The 12,172-nt window shown below is 37.9% G+C and overlaps 1 protein-coding gene across 5 annotated transcripts in view; it reads left to right on the forward strand.

Annotated features, from left to right (window-relative positions):
• Positions 1–12,172, forward strand: part of Slco1b2 (solute carrier organic anion transporter family member 1B2) — a 72,981-nt gene that overhangs the window by 34,682 nt on the left and 26,127 nt on the right. For 3 of the 5 annotated variants that reach the window (XM_039108300.2, NM_031650.3, XM_039108301.2), the window contains 6 exons: positions 1,741–1,853; positions 3,229–3,375; positions 4,046–4,144; positions 7,367–7,609; positions 9,280–9,444; positions 10,258–10,453. In XM_039108300.2, coding sequence (XP_038964228.1) covers positions 1,741–1,853; positions 3,229–3,375; positions 4,046–4,144; positions 7,367–7,609; positions 9,280–9,444; positions 10,258–10,453 — 963 coding nt within the window. The remainder of the gene's footprint in view (positions 1–1,740; positions 1,854–3,228; positions 3,376–4,045; positions 4,145–7,366; positions 7,610–9,279; positions 9,445–10,257; positions 10,454–12,172) is intronic. The other 2 variants (NM_001270586.1, NM_001270587.1) reach the window with 2 other exon arrangements.

Raw genomic sequence — 12,172 nt, forward strand, 5'->3', positions numbered from 1 at the left:
TCCTAGCTGAAGCCAATAACCTGTAGGTCTGGAGGTGTGGGCTTCAATTTTAATTCTATTACTTTTTCAAGGATTTCTTCCTTGTTCTGTTAGTATGAGTGTTTGGTTTGTGTGCATTTATGTGCACACATGCTTGCAGAGCCTGTGGAGGGCAGAACAAGGCATTAGGTCCTATAGAACAGAGTTATAGTTAGTGAGTCTCCTGACAGGGGTGCTGGGAATTGAACTGGGATCTACAGGAAGAACAGCCGTGACTCTTTACTGTTGAGATATTGCTCCAGATTCTTAACTGTGTTCTATTAATACTCAACACTAGAACATCCTTTGAAAATGCAAGTATCATTTTTTTAATTTTGCTTAAACTCCCAGTTCTCTAGAACAGATTTTCAAACTTCAGATTCCAGTTTATCAGTGAACCAGAAAATCCTTTGAGGTTACTGGGACCACTCTGTATTATAAGACGGACTTAGTAATATATATATGAAAAATGTTATCCTGCAATTACATCATTCAAGTGATAAATATGTGAGTGGGTATAGATGCTATGGCAGAGATACAAAATTCAGTTAGTATACATCACAATCAAAATATTGAAAGGTCTCATCTATGGGTCAATCATATGTAAACTCACGTGTGTGTGTGCTGCTCATTGACTGGGTCTTTGACTGTCCTAGATTCACTTTCCACTCTTCCCCACAGTTGATAAGCAACTGATGAGGCTGAACTCCTCTACATTTGCAAATGTTTTACTTTTTATGCACTGGCCCTACAGCCTTGTGTATTGTCCTTTGGAGTCCATCTCAAACTCTGGCTTATCACTAAGATTCATATCACAGTTTCTGTACAAGTCAAAGTCTATAATATCCATCTATTCCCAACCCTTGTGTATAGCAAATGATCTATTTTTTTCTTAGAGGGAATGAAAGCTCCTATGGACAAAAACCTATGTATTCCATTTCAGTTTTAAAGTAATCTAGAGTGCCTGTCATGCATTTGGTGGTACAGCACAGAGTACAGGTATAGTAATATTTCTCAGGTTACTGTATATGTCTGATTCATTGCCTTTGTCACTATTAAATTTCCCTTGCTCAAGCAGAAGTGGATAAGAATTTATTAAAGTTTCAGAGAGTCAGACATTAGTTCATGTGTGCCTATCCATCCATAAAAGAAATCCAGATGTTTTGGTAGGAAAGGTAGAAGAATTGGCATGCTTTAAAGACGGATTTGAAAACACAATTCTCTAGCTTAGGAAATATAAGAAAGTTTGTATTACTGTCATCTTAAAAACTAAATAAAAAGGTATGATTACACCCAGATAGCAGTTTACAAAATGGGAAGGGGAAGCTAGGATTTTTTTCCATCATGAAAAGAGTATCATCTGCCACATCAAGGCTATCAGTCACCTTGCCTGAGTGACACTGAATGACCTTACTTACTGGGCCTTTTCCCCCATTTTACTGTTATGCATTATTTGTCCTAAAATTGAGACTTGAAAATTATCAGGGGATTCTCATTGACACAGAGAAAAGAGAGGACAATCAGTAGTTTCTGAGGAAAGGGAAGACTTGGTATATAAGCAGAAGGCTAACTGTAGTGATGCCATTTCAGTTACAGAATGCTAAGTGTAGTGATGTCATTACAAATGCCAAGAGTAGTGATATCGTCTTTGTACTTACAAAATGCTAAGTGTAGTGATGCCACCATAGTTACAGAATACTAAGTGTAGTGATGTCATTACAGTTACAAGTATGCAAAAGAAAACGACATTGGCTCTCTAGGCAACTCTACATTGACCTGTTTCATCAATCAAATGACATCACCCACTGGACCTTCACCTGAGATAGTGGAGAAAGGTAAGAATTAATAGTAACAATGACTAATATCTGAAAGTTTGGATATACATCTATTCAAATTCTTGTAAAATGTACCAGCAAAAATTGATTTAAAAATCACAATTCATTGGATGTTGATATACAGACATAATCAGTTTAACTGTGATCCAGAATGAGCCTTTAGAAATAGCTGAGGAGGAGCTAAGTTAGAATTTGGAAGAACATTTGCAGGTAAAATAAAGGTCTAAGAATCGACTTGTGCATGTCTGAAATCCCAACACAAAGGAGTTGAAACAGAAGGACTGTGGCTTTGAGTCCAACCTGAGCCATATAGTATGAACCTGTCTCAACGAACAACTTAAGCAAGCCACAATGCATTTTATAAGCAAAGGAGAGGTACTTTTGAAAAAAGAAATAATTACTGGAACTGTTCTAATGTGAAATTATAGATTTAACACTCTAAATCATTCTACCTATTATATCAGATATAGGAAGATTAAAATGAAGAAAATAATAAGTTAATTTTTTTCAATTTTTTGTATTATTGAGAACATATAAATTTAATCACTGTTTCTGGAACCTATTTTTTTTACCATTAATTAAACAAAAGAATACTTACCTAATTCTTTGCAATTCTATTGTTATTGATCAACCTCAAGGAAATAATCAGTAAAGACATATTTATAATTTAAGATATCTCTTTGTGACAAAAGGAATTTTTTAAAGTATTTTACAATTATAAATATGAAATTATGGTCCAGAAAGATGGTTCTGCAGTTAAGAGCACTGGTTCAATTCCCAACGGTAACATGGCATGTCACAACCATGTATAATTCCAGTTCCTGGGGATCCCACACCTTCTTGTAATCTCTGCTGGTACTGCATGTATGTGGTGCATATATATATGCAGACAAAGCATTCATATATATAAATACATATATATATGAATGAATTCTGATATTATTCCTCAAAACATTGTTAAAATTCTGACACAAAATAAAATAAAGGGAGAATAAACAGGGATATTATCTTCGCACAGTGCTAGCAGTGAGGCTAATGCATACAAACTAGATATTTAATTTTACATTGTATACAAGAAATCTGTTTATTTTATGTATGCCCAAAATATGAAATATGAATAACAAACATTAAATGATTTTGTTTGTGTAGAGAGATGTCAAATTAAATTTGCTCTCTGTATGTTTTCTCTCCCCCCATTTATGTATTTTTGTTTGTGCATATTTTCCAGATTGAGTAGAAATCACTTAAAATTTAAAGAGAAAACATGGCTAAGTGCGTGCTACAGCATCCCAGGAACAATTAGCAGTCTAAGGTGGTGGAATTTATGGTGTCAGTGCTGTAAGGGACGTTTAAAAGAATTTTTTTGTCTACACAGGTTGTGAAAAGGGGTTAAAGTCACACATGTGGATTTATGTCTTGATGGGGAACATGCTTCGTGGGATAGGGGAAACACCAATAGTGCCCCTGGGAATTTCCTACCTTGATGACTTTGCAAAAGAAGGGCACACTTCCATGCACCTAGGTAACGTACAGAACATATTAAGTTCAGTGCTTAAGTGTTCTGGGTCTAAGGTAGAAATGGTAGCACTGCTAAACTAATTGTTTCACAATTTTATATTTGTTTATATTTTATGCGTATGGATGTGTTGGCTGCATTTATATCTGTGTCCCATATGTATGCAGTGCCCGAGTTGGCCAGAAGAGCATCTAGTACTGGTCTTAACCACTGAGATATCTCTCCAGCCTCCTAAATAAATTAAGATTCCTATGAAAATATTATTTCAAGAAATTCATTGTGTAACATTACATTTTAAAACGTGCTATATAAAAATATATTTACAAGTTCAAGGTGGAGGAAATCACAGCATGTAGAAGAGAGGTAGGCACAAAGTCCCATCCCTAGCTAGGAGCAGTTAGCCATTGATAGATACTGGGAGGCGGTAATTAAGATTTTTCTACCAGTGTGATCTCGGATAGGTTGACCATGCTATGGTGACAGCCATACACAAGAGCATATAAACTATAGTTGATGTGATTTAAAAACAAACAAACAAATAAAAAAAAACAAGAAGGTGCAAACTTGGTTGGGTAAGAAATGCATGCAGCTAGGACAAGGTGAAAATAATCAAAACTTGTGTGAAGAATATCTATGTGCACTTTGATTCTAATAGAATGACTTTGAATATCTGCAGGTACTCTGCATACTATAGCAATGATTGGACCAATCCTTGGCTTTATCATGTCATCTGTGTTTGCTAAGATATATGTAGACGTTGGATATGTAGACCTGAGTAAGTAGAATCAGAAAAGAGACCAGAAAGCTGTGTTTCGAATGCCAACTACCATGCCTCCAGGTTACTGGTTTAATTCTTCCAAAAGTTGCTTAATTGTTTTGTTTTAGAAATTTTAAGTGGCGAGAATGTGTTCATAATTTTAACAAAACAAATTCCATCTCTTGTGTCAAGCTTCTTTAAGTAAGCATAAAATGGGGCATTGGGGACAAGCTTATTTTAGATGACCAGATAGAAATCAAAGTGGTTATAGAGTCGAATCAGCTGTGCTTTCATTTGGTGGTAGATCGGATTTAGAAATGCAGGAATTACAGACTGATGCTTCTGAATGCTGCTCTGAGGTTGAAGGGTTAGAGAATGGTTGGAGGGGTTAAGCATCTCCATCAGGTGTCTTGATTTGGATGCTTTCTCTGGACCTAACAGAGAGCTTGACATATAGTCCCCATTAGTTAGAAGAGGAGGGGATGAATACTAGATTGTCCTTCTGGCCATTCTCCTCTCTCAAGTATTCCTTTGTACTTCGAAGAAACTGGCCCAAGTGTGGAAACTGTTTCATTTTCAAGCCTTCCTCCAAATAAATATCACATGTATCATCTCCCCCACCCAAAGTCCATATAAATAATATCCAGCCTCAGTTCATGCTTGGAGACCCACCCCAAGCATTATGTCTTCATCTTGCATCTTCAAGATCTCATTCTATCAATCTTCCACCAGATCCCTCCCTGGTTATCTTCAACCTTCCTCCACCACCCTTTCTATACCACAGAGCACTCTCCAGTCTCTGCACGCTTTTTGTACATATGATGTCTTCATGTCTTCAAGCCACCATGTAGCTGGTTTTTCTTTCCTATTTCTCTTCATAGACAATTATCTTGAAAAGAAATCTGAATTTGGAAGACATTTCATTTCCCCCCTCCCATCCACTTCTCAGAGGTAATCTGTTTTCAGTATGTCATGAAGCAAAGTGAGGCAACTCTTTAAAAACAATATTTAGATATCTAAATGGACACCTGAAACTTAACATGGCAAATACAGAGCTCACAGTATCTCTCTCAAAATGTGTGTTGCTTTCTATAGTCTTTCTCTTAGTGAATATTTTAACCTTAATTAGATAACTGAGTCATCACATAACCTTCCTTCTACTTAATCTGACAACAGCCCAGACTTATTCTTTCGTCACATTTCTAGAACAATTCAAATACAGAAGTCTGACTAGGGCTTACAAACCTAGAGTGATTTCAGACCAGAGTTCAGTGTTGCAGCCAGGCTCCTCAGACCTAGACACATGGTATTCTGTGATCACCTTAATTGTTATAATCTGACTCTCTCCACCTTTCTGTCATTTATACTCCCTGCAGTAAATATGAATACTGGTTGGGAGACTCTTAAAAGATCTTTTCATCTCCCAGTCCTGTGTCTTCCAGTGGAGGGTTGTGCTCTAGTTTCCATTAGCTATGTTCTGAGACTCATCGGGACGTTCTTCTCTTATGAGATGCCATACTTCACTGACTCCCTGAGGAAGCAGAGGCCACCAAATGCATAATCCTCTCTTTAGATGCCATAGGGTGAAATCTGTTTCAATATGTAAGTGGTTGGTGTATGAACAAATCAGAGTCCCTATCTCATCAGGACTCAACGGCTTCTAAGTTATTATTTCCAAAATAGAGTTACCATCACAGTTGGCACACGCTTCCAATTATTTCCAATACAACCCCTTAACCAAACCACTACTTCTCATTCACTTTTAAGTTCATCCCTGTTTCCAAAAAGCATACAGAACTGAGAAAGCTGTTTTGTTGTTAGTTGGAAATGTTCTGCTGTATTTCGATATAACTATCTGTATTGTATTAGAATTCTTGAGAATTAGATGGCTACAAGTGAATGTTCAGATCGTTTTGCACCTCTTATTCAGTAATGGCTACAATAAATTTCTTTGGTTTTGCCTCCTTAGTTAACTCTTGCTGTACTAAAAGTGAGACAATTTTCATAATTTTATTTGCAGACAACTCTTTGGAAATATAGAAAGATGATTTTTGCTGTAATGTTATATTCAACAATTTCAAAACAAAGGTTAGATTATATCTGTTATCAAGAATATAGTTGTATGTCTAGTGTCAGTGCCAGGGTAGTGCTTAACATGTTCATTGAGTCTGGGTGTGTCTCTTTATGAGTACTTAAAAAGATTTTGAGAAGAACTAGAGCTATATCTTTTCTGAGTACTAGGCTGAGTACTCGGAGTGCTAGACTGAGTATGCCAGTGAACCATCTAATGCAAGGCTTTTCTCGTTGTTCTTGTTACAGTGTCTTCATTAGCCACAGGACTGTCAGGGTTCCCAACACATCATCAGTCAGCTTTCACAGGTTTTTATATCTTTAGGAAGTCCCTCATCATTTAATGATTATCAACTGTTAGTCATCATTCAAAGGAGTGTGAATTAATATATGATCCCTCTTCACACCGCAGAGGAAATACAGTTGAAGGAGGAATGGCAACAAATGCCTCAGGTCGAAAATCCTTCTTTTCTGGGTTTCTTTTAAACTCAGACTTTTACTGTGTTCCTCAGCATTTCCTTTCTCTGCAGTTATAGGGCTGTGTATTCAGCAACTAGAAGAGAAAGACTGGAGCTCCTCCCATTTCTTAGAACAACGTTAACCTCCCCTCTGGTGCTATCCTGACCTCAGCAGTGGGTATGAACAGCCATTTTCAGATGATAGTGAATACTCATGCCTTCTTGCCTTGCTTTCTAAGTCATCTTGAAATCTGATGACCTACGAGTCTAAGACATTCTCCGGCACTTCTAGCCATACTTCACTCTTTATGTGGATCCTACTGATTCTATCCCAGGTCCTTGTGATTCTACAGAAACTGTTTCTGGTCACTGAGCCATCTCCCTAGCCTTGTTTTCTCCATACTAAAAGCCACAAATCTAATCCTATTATTTGTTGAATACATAGTGTTGACAAATCTGCAGTTGCAATGGAGTCTGTATATAATATACACGGCTGGTTCCTGACAACAGAAATTGTAAGATGTCATTGCAAGATGTCATCAAATGATTGACCCATCCCTATTTCTAAGTTGACAAACCACTAACAAAAGAAAATTACATTTTAGGACTGATGAAATATTGTTTAGTTTTTCTATCTATGGAAGCCAGTGGTCTTACCAACACTGACTTTCAGTATGATTTCTGAAAGTCCTGTTCTAATTATTCATTCCAGACAGTGTCCGAATAACTCCTAATGATGCTCGTTGGGTTGGTGCCTGGTGGCTCAGCTTCATTGTGAATGGACTATTATGCATTACTTCTTCCATACCCTTCTTTTTTCTGCCCAAAATTCCAAAGAGGTCACAGGAGGAAAGGAAAAATTCAGTATCTCTTCATGCACCCAAAACAGATGAGGAGAAGAAACACATGACTAATTTAACAAAGCAAGAGGAACAAGATCCTTCCAACATGACTGGTAAGAATTCCATAGTCAGTCAATGAGCAGAGATTAATCCCATTGAAATCTTGCAATGTTTCAAACAATGTGTCCAACTTATCTATTGAGGTTTACCCTGGACTCAACTTTTCTTAACTCTTTCTACATTTCCCATTAAAATTGACATTCCCTGCCTTTGTTACTTTTCTACTGCCATGAAGAGATACCGTGACCAAGGTAGCTTATAACGGAATGCATTGCATTTGGCAACTCATATTTAGAAAGAGTTAGAGGCCAGGAATCATCGTGACAGGCAGGATGGCAGTCAGGCATTGTGTAGGGGGAGGAATTGTTGAGATTAGGTTAACAGAAATGGGAAGATCCCAACTGAGTGTGGGTAACACCATTCAATTTGCTTGGGTTTTAAACTGAATGAAAAGGAGAGAGCAGGCTGAGTACTCATCTCTCTCTGCTTCCTGACTGTGGATGTTACATGACCAACTACCTCAGCCATTATCATGACATCCGTGATTCTGTGTGCCCTTAAACTGAGAACCACATCACACCCTTCCTTTCCTGAGTTGCTTTTGTCAAGGTATTTTGTCACAACAACACTACAAATAACTACAACAAAAACATAACTCCTAGGACTGGAGAGATGTCTCAGCAGTTAATAACACTGACTGTTCTTTCAAAGGTCCTGTTCAAATCCCAACAACCATATAGTGGCTCACAACTATCTGTAATGAGATCTGATGCCCTCTTCTGGTGTCTGAAGACAGCTACAGTGTACTTACATATAATAAATAAATCTTAAAAAAAATAACCCCTTGACAACTTTTCAGGGTTACTTTGGAGTCAAAGGACAAGTTCTCAGATGTGGTCCAAGACATTTCTCTTTTAATTTCTTTGATTGCTTTCTTCACTCCATCACCCCAATCTAAGTTAGACCATCCTGTGCTGGTGCCAACTATGTTGTTTGGTTTATCATGGAGGACAGTTCAGTTTTCAACAAGATTAGTACCTTGATATTGACCACAAGAAGATAACTCCAGTGAGTTGATAGACCATGGCATTGCTTCATTTTTATAACTGGTACTAGTTGTATTTGCTGGAGCAGTGTTTTAGACAGATGCCTTAAGTGCTGACATATTAGCTGAGGCAGTGTCTTATAGAAAATCTGCATTCTAAGGTACGAAGTGGTAGAATCCTCATGGTAAATTCATGCTTATGGTTTTTGAACATCAGTGTTCTTAATCCTGTGGTCATCAATTATTTAAATATTTGCTTAACAAACTGATTAATTAACATAATAATCTCATCATTCAGTGCTAATAATAAGGGAACATCACATACAGAATTCGTGTTTCCTGTTTCAGCATATTTCCTGGGTATCTGATTCAAAACCAACCATTTGCTGGTAAATGGATTGAAAGGCATGAAAAAGTAAGACTGTGAGAAATCCACTGAACATAGCAAGCAACAGAACAGAATGGACCAAAAGAAGTCATGACCCAAAAATAATCAAATACATAATATAATTATGGAAAATACTGACTATATTCATGAATCTGTTTATTGCAAGATTTCAGAGTACACTCTGTCTGTTCTATGTATGATATAATTTAAAATCACACATAGAATAAGTAGATTAGAATGTAAGAAATGCTTAAGTTGTATTACACTATTTTCTTCACCCTTGTTTTAAGGTTTTCTAAGGTCTCTGAGAAGCATCCTTACCAATGAAATATATGTTATATTCTTGATACTGACGTTACTACAAGTCAGCGGCTTCATTGGCTCCTTTACTTACCTGTTCAAGTTCATAGAGCAGCAGTTCGGCCGGACAGCATCTCAGGCCAACTTCTTGTTAGGTAAGACAGACTGCTTCATAGTTTGCTTCACAGATGATATATAAATTGAGGATATGACTGCTCAGTGGTTGGTTTAGGGAATGACTTTTATTGTAGATATTAGTAATAAAATGACCAGAGACATATTGGAGGGTCCAGAGCAGAAAGAGAAAGAAGCAAGACAGCAGGTAAGCTGGAGGAGGTTTATAGGGAGGTAAGAAAGGCTAAGACAAGCATGAACTTGGTGATGTGTGACAGGTACCTGGGCTGCAGAGGGAGCCTGGAGGCCAGCTCTGGTATGTGATAGGCGCCACTGGCCTTCATTTGTTCTTTCTGCCACTGAGAAGGGAAATGGCTCCTTTGGTAGAGGGGAACCTCAAGTTTCTAAAGAATACAAGTTTTTATCTAATCACCAGAAGTATTCCTATAATCCGGGTGGAGGCCTTTTCTGGATATTTGGACTGCCTTTTGGAGTTTGGAGGATCAGAGTTCCCACTGGACCTGACAGGTGGTGCACTTCTGAGGATGTCCCCTGGACAGCTGCACCCACATACACCCCACCCATTCACACACACACACACACACACACACACACACACACACACACACACATACACATATATATATACACACACACATACATAAAAATGAAATGATCCCAAATTAAAAAAAAAAAAACAACCAGTTTTAGACTATAAGGCTTGGTCCACTGTCATTATTTTCTAGGGTCAGGTGTCCCTCATAAAATTTATCTACTCAAAGGCAATGTCTAACATCTGTTACTAGGAAATGAGGCCTTCTTATTTAATTACAAGGTTTTTCTCCTATTTCCAGGAATTATAACCATACCTACTATGGCAACTGCAATGTTTTTAGGAGGATATATTGTTAAAAAATTCAAATTGACATCGGTTGGAATCGCCAAGTTTGTATTTTTCACCTCCTCAGTGGCCTATGCGTTTCAGTTCTTATATTTTCCTCTACTCTGTGAAAACAAGCCATTTGCTGGCCTAACCTTGACCTACGATGGGTTTGTATATATTATTTTATCAACAGCATGGTGTGTTAACGCCAATCAGAATCCTAAGTGAGAGAACAGTAGGCTGAAAACAGTTTCCATTAAATGTTCAGTTAGTTAGGATCATGATTTATACATTCCCCAAACAATCACTGTTTAAGATATCCCAAGAGCAGGGTTTTTTTAAAAAATATTATTGGATATATTTTTATTTACATTTCAAATGTTATTCCCTTTCCCGTTTTCCTGTCCATAAGACCCCTATCTCCTCTCCCTCCCCTTCTTTATAAGGATGTTCCCCTCCCCATCCACCCCCCTTCTCACCCCACCCTGACATTACCCTAAACTGGGGGTTCCAAACTTGGCAGGTCTAAAGGGCTTCTCCTTCCTTTGGTGTCCAACAAGGCCATCCTCTGCTACATATGCAGTTAGAGCCATGGGTTAGTCCGTGTATAGTCCTTGGGTAGTGGTTTAGTCCCTGGGAGCTCTGGTTGGTTGGCATTGCTCCATCAGCGATTTCAATCCTTTCTCTAATTCCCCCAACTGGGTCCCATTCTCAGTTCAATGGTTTGCTACTAGCATTCGCCTCTGTATTTGACATGCTCTGGCTGTGCCTGTCAGTAGATATCTATATCTGGTTCCTGTCAGCATGTACTTCTTAGCTTCATCAACCTTATCCGTTTTTGGTGGTTGTATATGTATGGACTACATGTGCGGCAGGCTCTGAATGGCCCTTCCTTCAGTGTCTGCTCCATATTTTGCCTCCATATCCCCTCCAATGAATATTTTTGTTCCCCCTTTTAAGAAGGAGTGAAGCATCAGCACTTTGGTCGTCCTTCTTGAGCTTCATGTAGTCTGTGGGTTATATCATGGGTAGTTCAAACTTTTGGGCTAATATCCACTTAATGGTGAGTACATACCACGTGTATTTTTCTGTGATTCGGTTACCTCACTCAGAATGATAATTTCTAGTTCAATCCCTTTGCCTATGAATTTCATAAAGTCACTGGAACTGGACAAGGCTGCCCACTCGCTCCTTACTTAGTCAATATAGTACTTGAAGTCCAAGCCAGTGAAATCAGACAACATAAGGAGGTCAAAGGGATACAAATTAGAAAAGAAAAGGTAAAAATATCACTATTTGCAGATAATATAATATACTTAAGTGACCTCAAAAGTTCCACCAGAGAACTACTAAGCCTGATACACAACTTTAGCAAAGTGACTGGGTATAAAATGAACTCACACCGATCAGTAGCCTTCCTCTACTCAAAGGCTGAGAAAGAAATTAGGAAAATGACACCCTTCATGATAGTCAAGAATAACATAAAATACTGCAGTGTGACTCTAACCAAGCAAGTGAAAGATCTGTGTGACAAGAACTTCAAGTCTCTGAAGAAAGAAATTTAAGAAGATCTCAGAAGATGGAAAGACCCCCCTCCCATGCTCATGGATTGGCAGATTCAATGCAATTTCCATCAAAATTCCAACTCAATTCTTCATAGAATTAGAAAGAGTGATATGCAAATTCATTTGGAATAACAAAAAACCCAGGATAGCAAAAACTATCCTCAACAATAAACAGACTTCTGAGGGAATCACCATCCCTAACTTCAAGCAGTATTACAGAGCAATAGTGATAAAAACTGTATGGTATTGGTAGAGAGAGAGGCAAGTAGATTAGTGGAATAGAATTGAAGACCCAGAAATGAACCCACACACCTATAGTCA

Source organism: Rattus norvegicus, chromosome 4, assembly GCF_036323735.1.
Source record: "Rattus norvegicus strain BN/NHsdMcwi chromosome 4, GRCr8, whole genome shotgun sequence".
Classification (NCBI taxonomy): Eukaryota; Metazoa; Chordata; class Mammalia; order Rodentia; family Muridae; genus Rattus; species Rattus norvegicus.